Genomic DNA, 26,992 nt, shown 5'->3' with positions numbered 1-26,992 from the left:
TACAATAAACAGATTGTTCTTTTTGAGAGCAGGAAGTATCATGGAGAAGAGGAAAGCAGACTTAGAAGTCTGTTTGCTCATTTAGCTAACAATTCTTGAGTGATGCTGTGCAAAATCAATTAAGACCAAATCACTTCTTTCTAGTAAATCTAGTGAAGGAAATAGAGGTAAAGAACCATAATCAGTTTTATTAGAAGGATGTATTAATCAGGGAAATTCAGTTTTCCTATTACAGATTAACTTCCAAATAGCAGCTTAACTCAACAGACTGATAAGGGTCAGACTCTTCAGGGAAGCTGTCCTCCATGCAGGGACTCAGCAGTCAAAGACATTTCCATATTGTGGCTATGCTCTCTCAGTGTGTGGCTTCTGTTGCCACCAAGGCAAGGGAATAAAGGAACCTAGAGGACTCACATCCTCTATTCTGTGCTTCGACTAAGAAATAGTATACTTCATTTCACTCATACTCCATTGATCAGAATTATTCACATGGCCACCTTGAACTGCAGAGGCTAGAAAGGGTTGGGGAGCACATGGCTAATTGGTGAGCAATAAATGCCGTTACCAAAAGGTATGTACAGTTAGTTGAAGCAGAAAAGAGCTGGACAAGAGTTAGTTGGGATTTTACAGAAAGTTGACTGGACAGTGGTAGAAAAGGTCATAAAGTCAGTATAGAGGCTGGTGAAAGTAGTTACGAAATACAAAACCTAAGATTCTGGGAAGGAGCTGTAGGCAGTTTCTTCAGTACCATGGAGAGCTCCTGTCTTTAATATAACTGTGATACATGTCAGTTGTAATGCCTTATTTAGCAACAGTTCATTTCATAAACATTTATTATGTGTCTATCATAGGTTTTGTGGCTAAAAAAATTCATGACATATAAATAATAGTCTAATGTGGAAAACAGATAACTCTGTAATACAACATAACAAAAAAGAACTGTTCTCTGGGCATGAGAGTATGGATATATTCCTATATTAGCCTTGAGTACAGGAAGGAGTTGTATGAGAATGTTTCACGGAGGAGATGATTTATGATCTCATATGTGTATTAAGTAATGAGTAGGAGTTTAGTCAAGCCAGAGGAAGAAAGGGTACTTTAGGCCAGGGATCAGTAAATATTTTCTGTAAATGGCCAAATATATTTAGGTTTCTCAGGCCATAATGGTAAGTCTCTATTATATATTCTTTTTGTTTTACAACTTTTCAAAATGTAAAACTATTTTTAGCTCAATGGTTGTACAAAAATAGGTCATGGGCCAAATTTGACCCACAGACAATAGTCTAGGCAGAGAGATCAAATGCAAGATGAGAGATATGTATATACAACTATATATAGTTTGGTCTTGATGGAGTATGAAATTTAAATAAGGCTCATGATAAATGAACCCAGAGAGATACATAGGGGATGGGATGTCATATTGAGGAACTCAGGTCTACTTCTATGAGAGTGGATTGCCAATGAAGATTTAAACTGGTGGAATTATAAAAATCAGATTTGCATTTGAGAAATAATACATGTATTGAGAATTAGCCTGAGGAGGCAGAACTGAGCTCAAAGAGATTGATTAGGGAGCTGTTGGCACTGGTGAAAAAAGAGATCATGGAAGCCTGAAACAAAGCTGTAGAAGGAAGGGTGGGCCAGAGAGGGCACAGCTGAAAAATTTTGAGGTAGCCTCAGAAAGACTTGGTGATTGATTGACTGGGGTCACGGTAGTGGTCATCAATGACTCCAAGACTAGATAGATAGTGCTCTTCAACTGAGATAATAAATGGTACGCTAACCCACTGATGTTTCTCCTTCAGCAGGAGCTCTGATTGTTGAAAGGATTTCTGTCATTTATTCCAGATTTACACCATCTGTAGTCAGAAAGCAAGGGCACGTCTATTCTGAGGTAACTTATCGCATCCCGCCACGTAGGGCGACGGCAGGAGAATGATCACTGAAGGCCTGGTTCATTAGGAATCTTTATTATGGGCGTCCGAGCATCCATCTAGTGAAAGGCAAAGGCAAAAAACAACAACCACACCCACTTCCTCCAGGGCAGCAGCTTATATAGCATATCCCAACCAATCAGCTGACTGATCACGCGCCAGGTTCAGTCTTATTGGAAACATGTGAAAAGCATGCTATGAGCACGAGCACGGAAATGGGGACAAGCCAATCATGGAGACTTCCTTATGCGCTGAGCTGTAGGGCCAGGAAGGGTGGTGTCTAGGAAGCAGGCGCCATCTTTAGGGCGTTGTCCAGCTAGAGTGGGGCTCAGCCTCGGCTGTAGGCCAGGCCCCCACATCTCCCCCTTTATTGTTTTATAACCAAAGGGCTGTCGGGATCATGACTGTCTTAGGTCGTCCAGAGTCTGTGGCATTCTTACCCGTCCTCAGGCAACAGACAACTTAGGTCTGCGCCCTGTCTTAGGTTGATATGCGCAGCTCCCGATCTTACCCGTCCTTGACTACTGATCCAGCATATTAAGCCATACTCTAGGGGAGATGCCTTCCTTTAGCGCTGCCATGGCCTGCAACAGGACCTTCCGTTCTCCCCGTTGCTGTTTTTGTATGGAACAGACTTTCCTCCCAAGCAGGAGGAGGCCCACAATTAGCAATATTCCTATGACACCTACACCTGACCAGGCTTTGGTGGTGTTTAACACAACTTCAGCTATTTGAGCTATGGAGAGCATCTCTACCTTCTTGGAGCTAACATTCAGAATTTCTAAACGTAGCTGAGTGGTGAGCTCGTCAAGCTCACTGGGTCAATTTGTGGTTAACATCTTGCCTAACTGTCTGGACAAGTTGGCAGCTTTAGAATAATTATGAAAAGGAATACCAGTAATACACCCTCGTATACGCAGCCCACAGACAAAACCTCCCCCAAGAGGTCCAATTGTTCTTGAAGAAGGTTCATGCGTTGGTTGACCAAGGCCATCCCATTCTTAAAATGGCCATTGATGACGTTCTGCGTTGTCATTGCCGAGGCAGTGGCCTGGGACAGACCATTCAGCGTCTCTGCCGTAGGAATGGTGATAGTCAGCGCGGCGATGGCTGCAGCTGCAGCTCGGCTCTGCCGTCGCCTGCTGTAGGATCCACGGCAGGAGCAGAAGCAGTGCGATCATCTTGTACCTCCGCTCCAGGGTTTTCCACTCTGTGTATCAGACGTTCAGGCACCCAAATGGGGTTCTGCTGGTCCTGTGGAAAAACACAAACCGAGCCTCGGGTCCAGATTATCACTGGGTCCGGGCCTTTCCATGTTCCTTCCAACACATCCTTCCACAAAACTTTAGGCATGTGTTTTGGATTGGATTGTTGGCCGTGCCGCTCTGCTGCACTGCGGCCATTTTTGTCCAGTGTTAAAAAGTTTAAAATGAATAATATGATGTTTAATTTGTCTCTGGGGGATCTAAAGTCTTCTCCTATTCCCCCTTTTTGTTTATATAAGGCATTCTCGAGGGTGAGGTGGGTGCGTTCCACCATACCCTGACCCTGAGGGTTGTAGGGAATGCCGGTAGTATGTTTGATGTCTAGAGTGTTGACAAAGGTAAAGAATGGTTTGGATGAATATGCTGGCCCATTGTCCATTTTCAGATGCTTGGGCTTTCCCAAGGCCAAAAATGCTTGCAAACAATGGGAAATGACATCCCGAGATTTCTCCCCCATGTGGCAGGATGCAAAGATAACACCTGAGCAGGTGTCCACAGACACATGAACATATTTCATCCTGCCAAATTCGGGGATGTGAGTGACATCCCTTTGCCAAATGTGGTTGGGAAGCAATCCTTTTGGGTTAACCCCTATGGGGGTAGGGAGAAGAAGCGATACACACCACTTGCAGCTGACCACTATGGCTCTTGCCTGTTCTCTAGTGATCTGGAACTTCAGGTGGAGGGTGGTGGCATTAGCGTGAAATTTCTTGTGAAATAGATTGGCCTGTTCTGCAGGGTCTGTTACCACAAACATAGTAGATTCCCTAGTCAGGGAATCTGCGTGATGGTTTCCCTCGGTGAGGGGCCCCAGAAGGGAGGTATGAGCTCTTAGATGTCCAATGAAAAAGGGGTCTGAATGGTCCCAAATTATCTGCTGTAGGCATCTAAGAATATTTAAGATGGATGAGGAGGGGTTAATGTGACCTGCGCACTCTATTGCAGAGACGGCATTCACTACATACTGGCTGTCTGGTAGAAGGTTAAAGGGTTCCTTTGGAAAGAGCTCAAATGCTCGCATCACTGCCAATAGTTCTGTCTGTTGGGCCGAGGTGGTCGCGAACTTGAAGGTCCACGAGCCATCATCAGTGACTATGGCCCCAATGCCAGTTTTAGAACCATCAGTGAACAGTACTCTTACTTTAGGTATGGGTTTATGTCTGGTGTTTCTCGGGAAAACAACTGGGTTAGACAAGCAAAATTGTAGCCACGGATGCTTTGGGTAATGATTGTCAAAGGAGGCTTGAGAGACGGTGTGTACAATGGCCCATGTGTCACAACAAGAGGCAAGGCACTCTAACTGTGTTGCTGAGTATGGAGTTATGATTATAGAGGGTGCTATTCCAAAGGTTTTGACTGCCACCTTGATTCCCTTGAGGATTAAGTCCGCTATAGATTGTGGGTACCAAATCAACGTCTTTCCTGGTGAATGAGCTAAATATACCCACAGAAGGGGTCCCTCTTGCCAGAGCACGCCTGTGGAGCTATGATTGCTGGGAAGCGTAATAAAGGAAAGAGGTTTCTGATAATTTATTCTATCCACTTGAGCAAGTTCTAAACGGGATTGGACGAGTTCCAATGTCCTTCTTGCCTGATCAGTGAGTGAGCGGGGTGATGTTAGATCTGGGTCACCTCTCAGTATAGCATAGAGAGGTCGGAGCTCTTCATCAGTAAGCTTTAGGTAGGGTCACACCCAATTTATATCACCAAGCAGTTTCTGGAAATCATTAAGATTTTTTAGGTGATCTGTCCTTATAACTATTTTCAAGGGTCTGGCCAGGGTGCTTTCTAATCTCATTCCTAAATAACTCTTGGCACTAGTCTTCTGGATTTTTTCTGGGGCTATAACCAGGCCCCATTTTTGGAAGTGCAACTGCAAGAAACAAAGACCTTGCTCTAGCTCCCTGCTGCTCTCATGACACAAAAGGATGTCATCCATATAATGATAGATGATCATGTTAGGAAACTTTCCTCTGACAACTGACAAAGCCTTACTCACATATAGTTGACACATAGTGGGGCTATTGGCCATTCCCTGTGGTAATACCCTCCATTCATAGCGCTCATCTGGGCGGTCATGGTTAATGGCAGGTATGGTAAAGGCAAATTTGGCACAATCTTCAGGGTGAAGGGGGATAGAAAAGAAACAGTCTTTGATATCCACAACTATTGTTTCCCAATCCTTAGGCAGGGCCATGGGCAGTGGCAAACCCAGTTGTATTGAGCCCATAAGCACCATCTGCTTATTTACAGCTCTAAGGTCATGTAAAAGCCTCCACTTCCTGTTTTCTTTCTTATCACAAAAATAGGTGTATTCCAGGGGAAGGTAGAGGCCTGAATATGCTTGGCAGCAAGCTGCTCCTGTACTAAAGTGTGGGCTGCTTCCTTCTTCTGTTTAGTAAGGGGCCACTGAGGAACCCACACAGAATTCTCAGATTGCCACTGAATCTTTATTTGCTGTTCTCCTTCAGTGGCCCTGAGGAAAAACCCAGCCCGGGCCCTCCAAATCGACTGGGCGTAATGTTAGACAAAGGAATGGGCTTTTCTCGACCCGACAAGTTCTTCCCAAGTCCACCTGTCCCGAGGTAGCCCTGTCTTTTCATAATGCAGTTAGACTGTTTGCTGTAGAAAGTTTCCGTGGTCAATTTGAGATTCATTTGGGTTAGTACATCTCTTCCCCAGAGGGACACGGTATGTTTAGCATGAAGGGTTGAATTATCCCCTCGTACCCTTATTGGTCCATCCAAGACAGTGAAGCAGCACTACATAGGGGCGCTTGGGCTATCCCGAGTCCTCTTAAGGTTTGTGCAGCTCGATTTAAAGGCCATTCCTTCGGCCATTCATCTTCCTTTATGATACTACGGTCTGCTCCTGTGTCCAGCAATCCTGAGAAATGCCTACCTCTGATCTCTAAGGTGTGCATGGGCCTGGTTCCCAAATCCAATGTAAGACAAGCCAGCGGAGCCCCAGAAGACCCAAACCCTTGCTATCCTCGAACAGCATTTTTATGAGCATACAAATCATGTTTGCTAGGAAGCATAAGAATTTGAGCAATGCGTTCTCCTGGGCTAATAGCCATGATTCCTCATGGGGAAGAGACCATAATTTTAACTATTCCTTCATAGTCTGGATCTATAACTCCTGGGTGTACTATTAACCCTGCTTTAGTAGTGGAGCTCCGGCCCAATAAGAGACCCACTACTCCTTTTGCCAAAGGTCCCTTAAAATCTGACTCTACAACTTGAACTCCCATCTTGGGGGTCAATACGAGTCTGGTGGCAACACAGATGTCCACTCCTGCGCTTCCTGCTGTTGCTCTCCGTGATCCCTCGGTGCTGGGTGAACTCCATGATCTGTCAAAGGGTGGTGAGTTCTGGGTATCTGTTGAACCACCCCATACATTTGCGGGCCCTGAGGTGGAGGGCCCCTCCTCCCGTTTTTTGGCTCTTGAGGGGGCAGCGGTCAGCCTTCCACATCCACCACTGACCTACACTCACTGGCCCAGTGATTTCCTTTTCTACATCTCAGGCATAATCTTGGTTTGGGCCTGCTAGCAGGCTCGTTGGCTTCCTTCAACTTGGGACAATCTCTTTTCAAATGACCCATTTGTTTGCAGTAGAAACAGGCCCCAGGAAGGGTTGACCTGCCACGAGCATCTCTCAATCCCTGAGTTATGGCTGCGGCCATAACCTGTCCTTGCACCACGCTGTCATTAATGTCCCTACAAACCTTAATATAAGTACTCAGATCTTTGTTCTTCCAGGGTCTTATGGCCTCCCTACACCATTTGTTGGCCTGCTCATAGGCCAGCTGCTTCACAAGGGGCATAGCAGTATCATCACCAAATATGCGACCGGCTGTTTGCATCAGTCTGGCTAGAAAGTCTGCATATGGCTCATTAGATCCTTGCAACACCTTTGACAGCTGACCCTGTAAGTCACCTGTGCCTTGCAGCATCTTCGAGGCCCTCACTGCTGCCGTGGCTATTTGCATATATACTGCTGGGGGGAATCCTACCTTATTCTGTTGACCCAAATATGGACCCGTGCCCATCAACATGTCTAAGTTCCATTGATGATTACCTGCTGCGGCATTATGCTGAGCCATGTCCTGTGAAAATTCTTGCCAGGTGTCTTAAATGTCAGGTACTGACCTCCAGAGAGGGCTGCTCTTGCTACATTGGCCCAATCATCCGGCGTCAGATTAAGAGAAGCTACTGACTCCACTAAAGAAACAGTGAAAGCTGCCTGGGGGCCATACGTTGTGGATGCTTCCTTCAGACTTTTAATGACCTTGAAATCTAGGGCTTGGTGATACCTCTGTTGTGTATTAGGGTCTTCAAATACAGGGAAAGGGACACTTCCTTGTTCTCTCAGCCACTCCCTCCACCCCCTTCTTTCTAGTCCTTGATTGCAATCACACGTATGATGACAGGGCTGTACGTGATATGGGGGCGGTTCTGCAAATGAAGCCAGAGGAAGAGGGGGGGCTGATGGCACCATTTTCAAGGACGGTTTCAGGGTTGTTGAGAGGGGGGTGTCCTCCGACTCCTCTTCCTCTTTCTGTTGCCTCAGCTGCATTAGGGAGGGATAACTGCGGGGGATAGGGCGTTCCTTCCTCTGGGCGATTCTAAGTCTCCTTATATGCTTTTCTAATTCCTCCGCCGATAGCTCCCCTTCCTCATCTGTAGATCCTCCTCGCTCGGACCCCCTCTCTGAGGTCCTAGCGGAGGATCTTTCCTCCCGGACATCTTCCAGGACTTCCTCCCCCTCTCTTATAGCCTCTCTGCAGCTTGGCTTATCCTCCTTAAGGCACCCCCTGACTAGACTCCATATAGGAATCGTCCCTACCGGGAGTGGTTCCGCTTGATCTGCTTTGCACAGATTGTTCCCTAGTCTTTCCCACAAGGGGGCAGTGATTCTTCCCTCATCCAAAAACCACTGCGCATGCTTCTCAACAGTATGTAAGAAAGCCCTCGTGGTTTTAGCCTTTAATGGAGTTCCATTAGCCCTTAGGAGTGCCCGGAGTGGTTCCTCCGCCCGCATCCTAGACACCTCTGAACCCATAGTGCAGAGGAAAGGAGGTTGACTCTATTCTAAGTTGAGGTTACGTGCGCCAGCGCTCATACCCCTGAATTGAGTCTCCTTACAGCCTGAGAGTCCTCGCTAACTGGTTTTCGTCGCTTCCCGCGAACTTTAGTCTACGTCGCTTTACCTGCGAACTTTCCACAGCGCTCTTATTCTTTCTTGAGGAAACGCAGAAACATATACAGACTAAGACAGAACAAGACAAGGAACACAAAGGCTAAACACACACACCACAATTGCTTGCATTCGCATGACCTGATGTTGCTTTCACTTTCTCCCTGACCATACTCACCACTCTCCAAAATGTCAGTCACTCGTGTAACTCTCCCAAAGGGTGTCCACTCGGATCGCCGCAGGGTGAGAAGTTCCACTCCATCCTCGGACGCCAGGTTTTCGTCCCGGGTTTCAGCACCAGCTATCACATCCCGCCACCTAGGGCGACGGCAGGAGAACGATCACCAAAGGCCTGGTTCATTAGGAATCTTTATTATGGGCATCCGAGCATCCATCTAGCGAAAGGCAAAGGCAAAAAACAACAACCACACCCACTTCCTCCAGGGCAGCAGCTTATATATAGCATATCCCAACCAATCAGCTGACTGATCACGCGCCAGGTTCAGTCTTATTGGAAACATGTGAAAAGTATGCTATGAGCACGAGCACGGAAATGGGGACAAGCCAATCATGGAGACTTCCTTATGCACTGAGCTGTAGGGCCAGGAAGGATGGTGTCTAGGAAGCAGGCGCCATCTTTAGGGCATTGTCCAGCTAGAGTGGGGCTCAGCCTCGGCCGTAGGCCCGGCCCCCACAGTGACTCCCTGGGAAATCTGTTAGGCTCTCTAGGAGGAGTATGGGGAGGTTATGCTCCTATCCATCAAATAGATTGACTGCTATAAGCAGTACCTTTCCTGTGGCAGAATGCCCATTCAACGTAAGGGATAAGGAACTCAGTATACAGGCTTATAGAAATGGTCCTAGAAGCCATGGCCTTTCAAAGTTACCAGTTATTTTAATTCTTTTTAGATCCAGAAATCCAGAACTTCCTAGGCTCTGAACTTGCTCTCTGTGGTAGACATATACCATCTATGATTACCTAATAGTTTCATAAAGTTTCACACATTGTGAGTACCATTATCCCAAAAGAGAATTCCTGTACTTCCTTACTAGGGTGAAGGCATATAACTTAGTTTTCACCTACTAGATTCACCCTTATGAGACTTGGATATAGAAGTATGATATGAGGGGGGCACTGAGCATGGGGAAATCTATATTCAACCAAGTGTAGTAGTAGAAAGTCCTTTTTTTTTTGGTAAACAACACTCCTTGCTGCACAGCATCCAAGTTTATTCCTCTGTATCTCACAGAGACGCTGCCTAATATCCCTAAAAATTCCTTCAATTAACTAAATTGTATTCTGTGGTTTGCAACTGAGACTATCAATAGATATACTCATGGCTTCAATTATATAATATTCTATATAAAATTTCATGGGATGGATCAACTAGGGGAAATGCCTAAAAAGACCTGTTAGAGGAATGATAATAAAAAATGATTAAAGTTGAGAAACACTGTCATAGACTAAATAGGCAACAGGGTCAGTTCACACTCTTACAGTGATTGTGTGGGCTGTGATGGTCAAGATGGGAGAATGGAGGAGGATTCGCTACTCCTTTAAGATGCTGGGCATTTGAAGCTTGAAGACTGGGATTGTTATTTAAGCATTGATAAAAATACATGATGAAACAGCTTGTCTTGGAGCAACTCCTGTAACTCAGTAGCATAAAAACAAATAACCTGACTTAAAAATGGCAAAAAACTTGAATAGACACTTCTCGAAAGATGTACAGATGGCAAATATATATATATATATATATATACATATATATATAAAAGGTGCTCAACATCACTAATCACCAGAGAAATGCAAATCAAAACCATAATGAGATATCATCTCACACCTGTTAGAATGGCTATTATTTTAAAAAAAGATAATAAGTGCTGGAAAGATATGGAGAAATTGAATCTCTTATGCACTGTTGGTGAGAATGTAAAAAGGTAAAGCTACTATGGAAAACAGTGTGGAGGTTCCTCAAAAAATTAAAAAGAATCTACATATGATCCAGCAATCCTACTTCCAGGCATATATGCAAGAAGAATGAAAATCGGACCGCATAGAGGTATCTGCATTTGCATATTCATTGCAGCATTTTTCACAGTAGCCAGTGTTTAGAAATAACCTAAATGTCTATCAGGAGATGAATGGATGACGAAACAATGGTATATGCATACGATGGAACATTATTCAACCTTCAAAAGGAAGAAAGTCCTGCCAAGTGAAATAAACCAGTCTCAGAAGGACAAATACTGCATGATTCTATTTATGTGAGGTATCTAAAAGTAGTCAAACTCATAGAAACAGAAAAGAATAGTGGTTGCCAGGAGCTGGAGGGGAGGGAAATGGAGAGTTGCTGTTCAAGGAGTATAAAGTTTCAGTTATGCAAGATGTTTTGTTTTTTAAAGAAAGTCTTGCTGAGGCTCTTTCCAGCCTACTACATTGGCTTGGGTTTATATCTTTGAAGTCTCCTCCTCTTTGGATTTCTCTGGCATATGTATGTGTAAAATATGACTTTTAAACTGGAGGTGTGCTGTGAAACCAACACACACCAGGATAAATCAGAGGAGCAGGCACCAGGTGGTGAGGCAGAATACAGTGCTGGGAAGTTAGTCAACATGGTGTGGTTAGCTTGGAAAGGCTGGGGCAGACAATGTGTAGTGATTATTTACCACCAAGAAGCTGCTAGGGGTATGGGGAGAGTATGCAGTTTTAGGAGGAAAGGCAGCAGAGGTATACTTTGAACCAGTGAATCAGAGAGCTTCAGTTAAAGATAGTACAGACTTTACATAGTTCTTTGGAAAAAATGTTGCTCTGTCAAATTCAGTGACCACATAGACCTAAGTGTAACTGGGTGGCTTTGCCCCTTACAGGAGCGCTTTGGACCTAAAGATGTCTCATTCACATCCATATCTAACTCAGTGATGTGTCTACCAAGAGGACAGATGATATCTAATAACTGTCTGATAAGAAAAACTGAGGTGTGTGTGAGAGAGAGAGAGAGCGAACAGTGAAAATGAGGGGGAGTGTACAAGAGGGGCCCTCTTGCTGCTCACACTTAGGTGGTCTGCAGTCCATCACTGGATTTGGACTTGAGTCTGTCTTGGAACAGAAGTACTACCACTGAAGGACAAGGGAGAGAGGAAGCCAGTGGACAGTGTAAGATAAAAGACCTGTGTTCAAGTGCCTGTGTCCGTTATCCTTGGCAAGCCACTTTAATTATTTACTTGTCCCTCCTTTATCTCTCAAATAGGAATGAGAATAACAATGCTAACTATTTACCATATACTCATTTAATTTTCACTGCCACCCTATATTATCATCTCTATTTTCCTGATGAGGAAACTGAGGAATAGAATGTTTGGGGAACCTGCAAGGTTCCACAACTTCTTGGTAGTGGAGCAAGGATCTAACCCAGGCAGACCTCCTCCAGGGTCTATGCTCTCCACCTTCCTCCTCCTCTACTGCCTCGCTGATAGTAGTAAGGTAGTAGTATGAGTAACAGACTAGGCACAGAGAAGGCATTTGGCAAGTGGTAGTGCCGGGAAAGGAACAGCAAAGGAGGGCAACAGCAAGAATTCTCATGTACATGCAAGACATGAGGAAAGAATCAGGTTCACTTAGAATAAGCTCTTTTTGTATTACTGACAAGAAGTGTGGAAATAGCATGGATCCTCATACATTTTCTAACTGATGTCCATAGACACACAATTCCAGAATAATTTTTAAAAGGTTTTAGTACTTTTTTTGCTTTTAGACTTAAATCTGAAACCAAATGTGTTGAAATCAATGCTTTAAAAAATAAACACACTGAGTGCACATGCGTGAGTGTGTGTGCAGGTATCTTCACTTTCTTATGGTGCTACCTGACAGCTCTTCTTTTCTTGTCCATTTCATCAGGATAACACTTCGCAGATAAGCTGCAATAGGAATGTTTTCAGGAAGTTATGTGATTACTTTTCAGCATATAAATCACATTTAGATTTGCTGAAATGTTTGAGTTCAAATGTTGAATTGATCTAGCAAAGAAGGCAAATAATAGATAAGTCAAATTCTGTAAGTAAACAGTTATTCACACTTGAATCAATGAAAATATTAAATAATGACAATAGAAGAACTCTGTAATTTATTTTCTCTCTGTACTTACAATGTAACACTAACTTCCCATACTAGATTTTCAGAAATCTATTTTTTATTAACTGATGGAAGCCTCTAGATATCCCTTTTAAAGAAACAGCAAATGATGAAAATAAAAGGAAATAAAATCATCTTAAATGTTTTTTTCTCTTACATTTCTCCTGTACACATAAGTTCCTGACAAAACACACTACCATGATTTCTGGAAGTGTTTGAATTAATGAAATATTTCTTTTAGCATTTCATCATTTTTATATATGAAGGTTATATTTTTCACAAATAAAAATCTACTCTTAATGTACTTGCCCTTTATTTGCCATCTTCAGATATCTTAGTTCTTGAAACCCATGAAAAATAAATCAGAACACGTCTCTACCCACTTTAACACTAACTGGCAAATTACAAACTGAAAGATTTGAGTAATCCACATCTTTAATCTACAAAATATAGGAAATCTGACATGAATGTGTAATTTTCCCACAACATTGGTTATTTTTGGTAATAAAATCTTCAGTGTGCTTCTTGGAAGTGAATAGTTACACTTTTATGAGGTTATGTACACTTTATTTTAGAGATGGGAGAATCATAGAAATTGTAGTTATAGTTCTGAAGACCCAAGGTATGCACGTTAGAAACTTAGAAAAGTATTCCTGTGGGAAAATGAAGTTCATACAAGGTTTAGTCACAAACTTAAAATAACTGAAGACTTGTCAAGTAAAATGACATCTCAGAAGGCACAGGAATATGTATCACTGTCTTAAAAGGGATTATGGAAGCAACTTTAGAACAATTAAAGACATCGTGAACCTAATCTTGAAGAAGTGTAATGTGGATAAAAGAGACTCTGGTATAGATTCCTATCCTTTATCCACAATTTGGTTGAGAAGACAAACAATTATTTTAAACTAGATATCCAATCGTTTGAATGACTTAATGAATTTGAAACATCCATACTTTGTCAAAGGAATTGTTTTAAAGAGCTCCGTTGATTCTTTCTTGATATAGAAGTTACAGCTAGATTGTGAATATGCTATTTTCCAAATGTATGTACATAATATTCAAAAGGAAAATGTATTTATAACAGATGCTTTAAAATCTTGCTAAAATCAAGATAGTTATCAATCTTGTAGAACTTTAGAGTTTGTTTGAAATATACTTACTTTCTTTGCCCAAAATTAGATCAGGAGAGCCATATTTCCTGAAGTGCTAACTTTCTCTCCTGTTCCAGTTCCCTTGGAAAAGTATAGCTTTTTTTCTCTGGGGAAGAAATTCCACATGAAAATATTTTTGTATGACAGTTTACACATAGCCACAATGAAAATGAAATCTTTATTAAACTATATTCCACACACATGTATTTTCTATGTATATATGTCCTTGAGATACATGTAATTAAATTCTTTTATTATAGATTCTATTTTCCCTTTTTCAAGTAGTACCAAAAACTCAATATGTATCCTATTATCCAGCATGCCACAGGGAAAGCACCGTCATAAATTTGAATTGGTTATCAAATTCAAATTTCATTGTCCCAAGCATAGGTTTCCAAATCACATATATTAATTAGATGGTATATGTCTTTCATGACACAAAAGCCTTTAAGAAGATCACTGCAGCAAATGCCGTAAATTGTGTTTCATAGCACACTAGAAGCTGATTCCGACTGCTCTTATTTTCCTGCTTCTCATTTTGTGTGCACCTCGCTCATTGTGTTTGCCTTTGTGAGACATCCTCCTATCTTTCCTCTATTCATTTAAATTGTACTCAAAGAGCTATGGAGCTGAAAAGGGGTCTTAGTGGTCATGGGCCAGCAGTTTACAGATGTCAGAACTGAAGCTTGAGAGAGGCACCCTACAACATCCTAACAGCAGCATGAGGCAGAGCGAAGGACAGTCTTTTGATTATACCCTGTGACCTCATGTAAATAAAAACAAATATGGGAAATCTTAGCTCCTCCTTCAAGACTCTGCTCATGTACGTCTGCACTAGAGCCACTTCTGACCATAGCAGGAGCACTGTTCGGACCCAGGCTATACTGCCCACTTTCTCTATGACCAGGAGCAGTCTTTTCTCTCCACGGTCTCAGTGTCCCAACCAGTAGAATGGAGAAAAAAATAGCTCCTACTTCTCAGAGTTGTTAAGTAAGAGCCTCAAATAAGTTTAATATTCGTGAAGCACTTAGAATAGTGCTAGCCCATAGTAAGTGCTCCATGAGCATTAGTTGTCATTATTATAATTGTCCATATTAAACACTCTTTTCTCTTCTATTTTGTATTTGTCACAAATACCACCCAGTTAGCACTTATTTATTTTCCAGACCTTTTATTTAGAATGTTAGTTTATTCTGGTTTTCTCATCCAAGCCCAAGCCATTCAGGCTAAGACTATGTCCTTGATTTCTCCTGTGTACCTCTATAGGGCTTAAGAAAGTGTTTGATGCAAAACAGGGATTCTGTAAATACTGGGTTTTTTTCTGCTAGTTGATAATAAGATAAATAGATTTCTCATAGTTGCAACTCTGGCCAACCTTTAGATGTTCTCCAAGAAAATGCCAATTAAAATGTGGTAGCAGTATAGTACACTGTGCTCTGTGTTAAAAAAGCAAAGACCCTATTTTTTTGCAGCACTATTTACAATAGCCAAGATATGGAAGCAACCTAAGTGTCCATCAGTAGATGAATGGATAAAGAAGATGTGGTACATATACACAATGGAATACTATTCAGCCCTAAGAAGAAAACAAGTTCTACCATTTGCAACAACATGGATGGAGCTGGAGGGTATTATGCTCAGTGAAGTAAGTCAGGCAGAGAAAGACAAATACCAAATGATTTCTCTCATCTGTGGAGTATAACAACAAAGCAAAACTGAAGGAACAAAACAGAAGCAGACTCACAGACTCCAAGAAGGGACTAGCAGTTACCAAAGGGGAGGGGTGGGGAAGGGCAGGTGGGGAGGGAGGGAGAAGGGGATTGAGGAGTATTATGATTAGTACACATGGTACCGGGGAGATCACAGGGAAGACAGTGTAGCACAGAGGACAAGTAGTGACTCTGTGGCATCTTACTACACTGATGGACAGTGACTGCAATGGGGTAATGAGGGGGGGACTCAATAATATGGGTGAATATAGTAACCACATTGTTTTTCATGTGAAACCTTCATAAGAGTGTATATCAATGATACCTTAATAAAAAAAATCACCAGAAAAAAAAAAACAAGCCAAGACCACAGCATGCACGTAGTCTTTGAAGGTACATTAAAAGGTCCTCAGAATATATGTTTGGGATGGTGTTAGGATCAACAGGTAAAAGGACAGGATACTTTGTGTTACTACCAGAGCCATTCTGTAAGGCACTGCTGGAGGTTTTCAAACTGTGTACTGGCACTACAGTGATAGTACACTAAGCCCCAAGTGCTGGACAACAGTTTACTAAGACACATTTTTAATGCATGTGCTTGGCTACAAATTACAATTGCTCTATGAGTTTTTAAAAAACTCCTGATACCCATGCTTTACTCCAAACCAGTTAACTCAGAATGTCTGGGAAGCAGTGTTTATTCACCCTCACTGCTGTGCAGCCACGTTGGAAAATTACTGTCCTGGACTGTTAAGTTGCAAAGATGTTGTTCTGTTCCATATTTGTCCAGGCTAGGGCATGAGGTAATTGTGACAATATAGCTACCTTATAAAATTCTGTCAACTAATATGCAGCCTAGACATTGACTCACTTTCTAAGAGGGGTTTTGGGGAATGAGGAAATATTTCAGTGTGAATCCTGTCACCAAGGCTCTGAAACCCTGAATTTTTATTTGATTCATTTCCCTTCCCACATGACTGTGGCTAGAACTTTTGGTTTCCTTTTTGGTCGGACTGCCTCCTAATGATGTGTCATTTTCCACACACAGGGTCCTGCTTTATGCCTGGCCAGGGGGAGTGGCCATTCCTGAATCATGGCTATTGGGTCTCCTTCTGCACTCTGATTTTCCTTGCCATTTCTTACCCTCCCTGACCTTGTGGTTTCTCTGGCTTGATGAATTTTGTCTCAGGATCTAACTTTAAAAAATTAAAACTTGAATGAAAAAAAATACATCATCAGGATATGTCATAATACAGATTTCTATTTTTGGCCAGTATGTCTTATTCTTTTAGTCTAGAAGATTCTATTTCACTAGTTAGTAGAGCATATATGTTATAATTTCTATTGTCTTTTATTTTTTTAGTTATATTATTCCAGTGTTCATTCGGAAAATACTTCTTGAGTATCTATCTATATTGTGCCAGGCATTGTGATAGTTGCTTGAAATATAAAAATTTAAGACCAAGTCCTTCATAGACTCCTTGGAAAGATGGTCAAGGTCTGTGATGGAGGAATATATGAACTGCTTTGATGACATGTAGGAATGGCACCTATTCTAACATGGGGATTCTGTACTAGACATGTCATATGTATTGGGTCATTTAGTTTTCACAATAACTTTAGCGTGGAGGGGACATGGGATTTTCATTTTACAGACAAGAAAACTAGATCTTAGAGTAAGTCATTTGCCCAAGCTCACAAAGCCAATAAATGAATTTTTTATTTAAATGCCCAATACTGGCCAAGTTTTTATTAATACATTTTATATTAGAGCAGTTTTAGGTCGCAGCAAAATTGAATGGAAAGTACAGGGATTTCTCATACACCCCCATCCCCACATACACAACCTTCCCTATTTATTGGCATATCACACCACAGTGATATATTTGTTATGGCAGATGAACCTACATTTATACATCATTATCACTCAGAGTCCATAGTTTACATTAGGGCTCACTTTTGATGTTAGACATTCTGTATGTTTTGATAACTATATAATGGTATGTATCCCCCATTGTAGTATTATGCAGAATAGTTTCACTGCCCCCCAAATTTTCTGTAGTCTGCCTGATCATCCCTCCTAACCATTCTAACCCCACTAACCGTCCCTCCTAATCTCTGGCAACCACTGATCTTTTTACTGTCTCCTTAGTTTTGCCTTTTCCAGAAGGTCATATAATTGTAGTCTTATACAGACATTTCAAATTGGTTTCTTTCATTTAGTAATATGCATTTATTCATCCATATTTTTCCATGGCATGATAGCTCATTTCTTTTTATCTCTGAATACTATTCCATTGTATTCCATTGACATCTTCTCTATTCACTTACTAAAGAGCATCTTGGTTGCTTCCCAGTTTTGACAGTTGTAAATAAAATGGCTGTATACATCCATGTGCAGTTTTTGTGGCCATGACTTTTTTGTTATTTGGATAAATGACCAAGGAGCATAATTGCTGGGTCATATGGTAAGAGTATGTTTGCTTTTGTAAGAAAATGCCAAAGTATCTTCCAAAGTGGCTGGACTATTTTGCATTTTCACAAGCAATAAGAATTCCTGGTGTTCCACATCCTCACTAGCATTTGGTGGTGTCAGCGTTTTGGATGATGGCCATAATAGGTGTGTAGTGACATTTCACTGTTCTAATTTGCAACTTGCTAATGCCACATGATGTTGAACATCTTTTCATATGCTTATTTGCCATATGTATATCTTTTTTGGTGAGGTGTCTATTCAGGTCTTTTGCCCATTTATTAAAAATTGAGTTCATTTGCTTGTTAGTTATTTATTAATATTTTATACCTCAGGTAAACTTAAGAGAATCACCTTATTAAAAAAGAAAAACAAAGCATTTCCTGAAAGCTCAGGTAGAAGCTGACCTGACCCTCACAGCTAGGCCATGATGCTCTCATGTTGAACAGAAGAAGCTTCATAGAACACTGACATCAGACAAGGCCACTTTGAAATCATGCCTGAACACAGACAAGAACAAGAACATGGTGCAAACCATAAAAATTGACCGAAATCCTCCTCTCCCTGCTAACATGACACTGCTGCCTTTTTATCAGTCACAACTTTAGCTTTACTACATTCCTCATATTCTAGATAAAAATTAAGATACTCAGTGATAAAATTGCCCCCACTTACTGAAAGCACCAAATCCAGAAGCCAAACCACCTTTCCCTGTAACATCTCCAACAGGACTAGGTTAGGTGGGGAGGGGCAGTTCCCAGAATGTAAGACTTTCAATACTGAAGTCAGGAAATCCCTAGGTGAGCTTCATCACCCTACTCTCTAAAATATTTTAGCAAGCCACTCCTAACACCCTCTTACTGAGATACCTTCCAGTCCAGTAGTGTTTGGTGGTCTTCCTTGCTGTGAACACTTCCCGTCAACCCAACCTTGCTATGCAGCATGTGGTCCTCATGGTCTTTGGTGATGCACAGAGACCAGTCAACAAAAGCAGAGCAAAGCAAAGACCATAGCAATGAATTTAGGAGATTACTCCTCAACAATAATGTTTCAATTGATTAGTTTCCTTCTACCAGAAGAAAGTGAAAAATTGCATAACTTTATGGGGAAGCCAAACAGCATGATGAATCTTAACATAAAAGAAAATGTCCAGAAAATATTGTTATGCCATGTTAAGACAGACTTTGCTTTGTTGTTTTTATAACAAGTTGCCTTCATTTTTGTCTCAGGGATCATGTCCGACCACCAGTTTGGTGACCAGTTTATGTGCAGCGTGGTGGCTTCTCATGTGAGTCACCTGCCTACGACCAACCTCAGCTTCGTCTGGATTGCTCCGCCTGCTGGCACGGGATGCATAAACTTCATGTAAGTCCCAAAGTGTCTGTGACAGGCATGAGAGGCAGCTAGACCTCTCATGGTGTTATATATAGAGAGTAACTATTTAAAAGTACCTTTGTAACAGGTTTACCTTAATTAAAGCCACTAATTCTGGTGTTAAAAAGAGGTCAAAACTGTAAAAAAAATTAACTCTGGCAGTTTATTTTTGCATATTTCTTTATACCTCAAGTTCTAAATTGGATTTTAGCTGATGAAAATGCATGATAAGATAAATGTGTCTGAAGAAACAAATAGGAAAATGAATGTTCAGAAAATAAGATGAAAGCAGTTACCAAAAAAATGCCATGAGGCTCTACACACATTTTGGCAGAAGACCGCAAACTTAGCTTTCAGCTTTCTGGCCACTAGAGCCAAAAAGGAAATGTGATCAGTTAGGTGATTCATGGTGGTGAGAAGTCAGGACTCAATAGAGGACAGTGGAGAAGATAACGGGCAACGCCCAGCCACACCCTTAGGTAAGTGCTGCACTGTGGCTCAGAGGTTGTGGCTTGTGACGTCTCAGTACAGACTGCACCCCATCCAGGCCCCAGGACACAATGACTCATCCTCCTTAGTCACCTCTCTCTTTTTGCCCATACCGTTTTCTTTTTACTTCTACAACATGATGTACTTCATTTATTTATGTGTATCATTTATTGTCTATCTCTTCCTGCTGAAATGCAAGTTGCTTGAAGACAAGATATTTCTCTGTTTTGTTCACTGTTGCCTCAGCTGTCTAGAGCAGACCCTAGCACAAAGTAAGCACCTACTAAATATTTGTTGAGTCAGTGAGGCCAATGGAATTAGGCCAGAGGCAGTTCAGGAAAGCAGCAACTGTATGGGCAGCAGGCAGAGTATAGTGGGAAGGCATCTTGAATGGTTTTCTATTCTAACCTTCTGCTCAGACAGCAAAATCCCACAAAACCTTCAATACTCCAAAATTTACCACTTACTAATGTATAGTTCAGTGTCAAAGGTCTTGTGGCTTCCACCCCATGGATTATATACTCTTTCTGTCTATCCTTTGGGTTACCCAGGCTACAAACATCAGATCCATCCCACCCAGCTGGTTAACATCTATACTCATCGTTTTCTCCCCCAAAAAGTTTTTCAAATTAAACCCTTTCTTTCCAGTACCTCTTGCTAAGATGATTGTTATAGTTTCCTAACTGGTCTGTTCACCTTTAGCCTATTTCTCCTCTAGTCCATTCTGAACATTGTTGTCTGGTTAATCTTCCTAAGGCACAACTTTGATTACTCAAAACTTGGATACTCGGAAATTCCCTTCTGAAGCCCAGCTCTTTGTCATGGGTTTGAAGGCTCTTCCCAGTCTTGCTGTTTATCATCTCTCTTGTCTCTGATAGCGTGCACCTACTGTAGGGCACATGCTGGCAGGACTTACCACAATTTCCTAAACATTCAATGACTTTCTCTTTTTTCCATGCTTTTCCCTTAGCCCAGAATCCTTTTTTAATTCTCTCTTTTCCAGCTGTTAAAATCCTACCCAATCTTCAAGACCTGCTTAAAATGCCAGCTCTTCTGGAAAGCTTTCTAGGACATCAACAACAGAAATGATATGAATTGTCATATTTTACTTATATCTCTATTATAATGCTGATTATGTTTTACTATATATTTATTTCTTACCTTTTCTACTATATTAGATTGGATGGGGACAAATTCTTTCTTCTTTGTGATTCCCCACAGGTTGTACAATATCTCAAACATAAAAATCACAGAAAATGCCTCTTGAATTATATGATGTTCAATATTGTATTTTCCTTTATCTTAGTATGATCCCTGACTCTCTCTTTTGGCATGGTGCATCTTATTCATGTTGGCATTTGGAAGGATGCCAATTCTTGCTATGAAAACTTCTTCACTTAAAACAAGAATTAACTTTTTAAAAGAAGGAACACATAGCAGATCAATGCCAGCAATAGAGAACTGCCTATTTCCAAATAAAGTTTTCAATTGCATCTATTTTTTAAAAAGATTTGATGGCTTAGGGTTTCACTGTTCCTGGGATATCACATTGTTATCTTCTTCTGAGCAGAACTTAGGTATTTAAAGTCTTATCCCAAACTATGTTAGAAAAACACAGTTTGCTCAGAGGTAATTTTTACTGACTGCAGAAAAGTTTACCTGTCCTCACCTGTATTTCCCATGTACTTTTTATCATTCTTAATAAATGGTAAGTCTCTGCTTATTATAAGCCATGACTGTGTTGAATGTTATGTAGAGTAGCTGCTTCCTATGTGGGCAAGATGCTTTGGTTGATCTTTTTTCCTAATTAGTTCCTAGTTTCCTAATTAGATCTTTTTCCCTAATTAGATCTTTTTTCCTAATGAGTACAGGAAAACTGAAGCTTAAACGTGAATCACGAAAGCAATTCATTTGAAATTTTCCAACCTCAAGTCTTACAATTTCTTACCTTTGTTTCTTACTGTGGTATTTATTATGTGTTGAGTAGAGCTATATTTAAGAATTAGTATCTGTATTTCGTATATGCTCTGTAATACTTGAAGGGCGTTGCTAATGTCAACATTAATCTTAAATATTAAATGAAACTAAAATAACACAAAATCTGTGGCACTTGAATGCAAATGTACCATGATTCTCTTTTCTAACTAACCTAAAAACTTAAAACTTTCATTTTTTTTAAGATAGGAAAATTGCTTTTTAGAAATTAACTTCAGTCATGTTTTTATGCTTTTGTAATATATTTTGTATAACTTTTTCATATTGCTAGTTAAGTCATATCATTATTTAATTTTTTACATGTGTATTCTCTCTTTAACTGGATTTTAAATCTCCCAAGGTCAGGTTCTGTGTGTAGTATTTTTACATATTTAATAGTTCCTAATATTAAACTACAGATAGAAAGCTCTCAACTATAAATAATGATATCATATTTCATTGATTCTAAGGTTCAGGTTTTGTTTTTTTTTTTACATTTTGAGATCTCTGAAATAGAGTTGCTTCTGACATTGATGGCGTCTTACAATTATAATTGGCAGCATTTATTTTATTAATATCTTACAGTTGATGGTGTCTTGGATTTGAAAAAACCCAATTATATATCATTTACCGTATGCATGGTCTCTCTGAAGCTGGCAATTGAATTGACCCTACACTCAACTCCAAAATCTGATATTAGTTCAACAAATATCTGATGTGCACTCTGTGATTTTAAAACCCAGTTACCTATTTAAAATTCTTTTTTAAAAAAAAAACCATAGTAAGAATTATGGAACATTTAAACTGAAATCCAGGACTTTTATGTAATCTGCTGTGTGTACTTTTCCCAGAGAAGGGTAAGTGGCATACTGTCTGAATAAACCAGTGTTTCTTGGTTAACCACTTAGCCACACAGTCATTTGGGCTGTCTGTTTACTGCCTTTCTCGTTAAAAATAATCAGATGAGAGACATAGAGGAGAGGATGGCCTGAGGATGAACTTGCTGGCTATACTCATATAGACCTGTAAAATGGATCATAACTAAAGGTATTTGTCATTAGTTTTATGACACCTGTTGATGATATTTACATTTTTAGTGGTAATTTCACTCAGGGATCTGCTTAATATCCAGATAGTATGACAGTATAGTTTGTCTTTACTTTTATATTTGATTAGTCTTTAGTGACTAGTAAGCCTCAACTTAAAAGAGACAATTAATTATCCAAAGTTCTTACATGTAAATACAAAAAAATAAAAAGTGAAAGTCTGGGGTACAGAGAGAAAGGAGGAGGAGGAGGAAGAGGAAGAGAGGACAGGCAAAAAGGTAGAAAATGTAGGGACAGGGCGAGGGAAGGAGGGAAGAAAGGAAGGAAAGAAATATCCAAGCCACCTAACCCTAAAATTTATGAGAAACTACCAAGGAAAGGGTGTTATAAAATAACAACTACAACATTAATTAATATTTTTGAAAATTTACAGTGTACTGGCCACTGTTTTAAGTAGTTTACATCTTTTAATTCAGTTTATTCTCACAGTAATTCAATGAAGTAGGTGCTGTGATTATCTCAGTTTACAGATAAGGAAATTGAAGTACAGAGATGTTAAATAACTTTGCTAATGGACTCACCTAATGATAGACACAGCCTGGATTCAGAAGACAGTCCAGTTTCAAAGAGGTGATTTTGCCACTTAACTACAGTTGCCTCTAAAATGATCACTTATCTATTTTATTATGGTAAAATACCCAGGGTGTTGATACAATGAAAATTTAAAATAGAGTTGGTAGTGTGGTATCAACATCTCTCAAACTTTTTAAAGTGAACAAAATGTGTCTCTTACCATTTTGAAATCTGTCTCTATACAAGATACATTATCTAATTCATTCAAATATCAATAGGCACTGATGTAAATTTCTGAAATGTGGAGAATACATTAGACTAATACATCAAACATGGATTTGATCTTGATATGTATGATGTAGCTTCATTCTCCAGATGATGATTTTATCTCATCCTTTGTCACAAAGGGATTCCACTTAGAGAGGGAATGTGTGAATTAAAGGCAAAACTTATCACCATTGGACTTAGGTTTAACAGCTTGGACAAAGATGCTAACAATATTAAAATAAAAAGACCAGATTTGTGCCTTAATTAGTGACAATTTAACCATAAGTGAACTCCCTCAAAACAGAACAGAATGAATCAAGCAATGTTCTATTTAAGATACTAAAGAAAACTACAAAAAATGAACTCAGGTCAATAAAAAGGTACACAGGTGGACCATCTTTGAACATTTGATATTTTAAAGGAAGATTCTCCTAGAGGAACCGTTTGTTTGAAAGCACACTAAATAAGAAGACAAAAAATATAATTTTAAAAATTGAAGATACTAGCAGTTTCTAATACCAGACGGGTTTGAAATAATACAGATGCAAAGATTTGAAGTGCTGCCTTGAGCGTGTTTCAGATGCCTTTAATTTTTGATGAGAACCATTCCAGTCTGTCTAGAGGCTTCTGCAGAAAAGATAGTATGGTTGCCCATTTATTTCCATCCATCAGAAGAAAACATTGCAGAAGTATTTGCCTTGTTACTTAAACATTTGAAATAAGATTAGGGACACCCCCATGGGTGCATTTATTGGGAGCACATTCAAAACTAGATAAGGATGCCAACAACTGATACACCAAATGTTATTTTACTTTCTAGGTTATATATAGCTTATTGCAGAAATAATTTACTTCTCATGTAAGGCTGAAATGATTGTATCCACATGGTTTGATAAAACCAGATATGCTATTTTCTAAAGGAGGAATTTCATCTGTCTCCTAAATCACAAGACTGTTATTTTTTATCTTTTTTTAAAAAAGACATTTACCAACTTGAGACAATTACTTCAGATCTGCTCAAAAATGTTCCTTTGAATGACAGGATAAAAAAAAATTACCTACCCTTTAAAGTGAATGGCCAGGAGCTTGACTGATAGTTCTCACTGCCCTGTAGGCCCCTGCTTTTCATCAAAGTTAAATAGCCAATCAGGCTTGGACAAGGAGACAGTCTAAGTTCCGGGACTAATGTATATTCTTATTTATCAATATTTCAGCAAATGAAGTCAAGATGCTTCTTGGGGATTTAATTTTAGCGAGTGTGGTAAAATGTTGAGATAAAATATGTCCAGTAATCTCCAGGAAGGTGTGAAGATATTATTTTTGTTATATTAATTATATAACAAAAATTTTTTAATTTACAGATATTCAAAAGGCAAAATGACTCCCCTCATTTTTTCCTGTCTCTTCCCTCGCTTCCTGTCTCCTCCTTCCAAGAAGCCACAGTGTAAACAGCACTGGCTGCATTCAGATCATCTACCAGTCTCCCTGCAACACTTCCCTTTGCATCACAGTCATCAGTCCATTATAGTAGAGGTGCTTTATAGTGGGAAAATCTTTCTATTTCAGTACTAAAATATTTTTAACTAGGGACTTATATCTATGGAATTTTATCCCACAGTAAATAGTTGTGTTAGCAAATTTGTCCTTTAAAAAAAATCTCTGCTTTTTTTCTTTTTAGATAGAAATATTAGTTTCCTAATGTTAAGTCTAGAAGAAAAATAAAACCTGTGACAAATCCACCCCTCCCTTTCATGTAATGGAATCATAACTTGTGAAGAGTACGTAAGTAAATGGACTGCGGTTTGGAACCCAGGAGATGCTTCTTATTACAAGGCTTTGTGGTTTAGCTGGGATTACTGCTCCACTTGGCACTTACTATTTAAAACCACGTGGAACATTTGTAAAAGCAAAAAAATTAAAAAATTAAAAAAAACCAAAGTCAACAAATCTGAAAGCTTTATGTATTACAATTATTAACAGTTCTCTGTACCTACCAGAAATTTCCTAAATGAGATATGGAAATAGATTTGAGTTATTTGTGTATTAGTAGAATTGAACAAGTCAGTTTTAAAGGCCCCAAGTGAAATTATTTTTTTTCTTCAAACTGCATATGCAGTAAAAAATAGTGATGACAAAGATATCTGGGAAACAGGTGAATAAATTTTTCTCATGATAGCAGCAACTCCATGGTTTGCCAGTACAGTGACTTGGATAATGTATACTAGCAACAGGATTTTATTTAGCTCTGCTTTAGTAAAATCTCAGAATATTAAAGCATTATGACAAATATGAAATAAAATTTTGATTGCTTCTTCCAGATAAGAATTTTTTAAAGAACTGATCTTGTCTACTTTAACTTACTTGGCTATTCGTATGTGTGTATACATTTATATATGTGAATTATTTATATACAGAAATATATGTACATATGTGTATGTGTGTGTGTATATATATATGTATGTGTATATATATATTCTAAAATTTATTTTGAACTGTACTTTCTAACATGGTAGCTACAAGCTACATGTGATAATTTAAATTCAAAGTGAAATGAAATAAAATAAAAAATTCAGCTCCTCAGTTGCACCATCCACATTTCAAGTTCTCAGTAGCCACATATGTCTAGTGACTATTACCCTGGATAGCACAGATCTAAAGTATTTCCATCATTACAGAAAGTTCTAGTGTACAGCACTTTTTAGAGAATCTAAGTATTTTTTCCTTTAATGTTACCTTTACATTTACAGAATATAACTATGTACTTCAAAAAAATATACAGTAGTAAAGCTAAGATTTTGCAATTATCCTGTGAACTTGAACCATCATAACTGCTAACCTGGCCAAATAGGGTAGTTTTATGTAAAAAGTTCATTACCTAACTGTTCCTTTTCATTTTGTCTGCTAGTGCAGCAATTTTTATGGTCCTTGACGTTATGGGCGCTGTTAGGCCAAGTGGGACAGGTAAGGATCTGGTTACCTTCTCATGGTGTTCAGGGCTTAGTGCTGCTCTTTAGCTGTTCTGAGCTCAGGATCCTTTCCTCTCCCTGACCCCACCTCTTGGTCTCAGCCCCTGCTCCCATGCTGCCAGTTGTCCCCATCCCATGCCACAGTGTTTTAAGTTTTGGGCCTTTTCAAATGTGCCTTTACCCCATGAAAATTTATGACCATGTGCCTAATGTTTAAAATTGGCTGGTCTGGAAGGCTAATCATTATTAATGTGAAAATAGTGATCATGAAATTAGAATACCACTTGAAGATGATGATGAGAGTAGTAGTAAAAATAACAACTTATATTTAGTGAGAACCTGTGTACCAGATAGTCTACTAAGTTCCTGTACTCTCCCTAGAACCACTGTTACTAAAGGAAGAGCTTGAAGAGCTCACAGAGATAGTTCTGTCTT

The 26,992-nt window shown here is 39.8% G+C and overlaps 1 protein-coding gene across 2 annotated transcripts in view; it reads left to right on the top strand.

Annotated features, from left to right (window-relative positions):
* Window positions 1–26,992, top strand: part of RELN (reelin) — a 514,773-nt gene that overhangs the window by 123,274 nt on the left and 364,507 nt on the right. For both annotated transcript variants that reach the window (XM_037001388.2, XM_073238979.1), the window contains exon 3: window positions 19,098–19,233. In XM_037001388.2, the coding sequence (XP_036857283.2) occupies window positions 19,098–19,233 (136 nt within the window). The remainder of the gene's footprint in view (window positions 1–19,097; window positions 19,234–26,992) is intronic.

This window comes from Manis javanica, chromosome 6 (assembly GCF_040802235.1).
Source record: "Manis javanica isolate MJ-LG chromosome 6, MJ_LKY, whole genome shotgun sequence".
Lineage (NCBI taxonomy): Eukaryota > Metazoa > Chordata > Mammalia > Pholidota > Manidae > Manis > Manis javanica.
The sequence above is the reverse complement of the archived record's forward strand: the minus strand, read 5'-3'. Positions and strand labels throughout refer to the sequence as shown.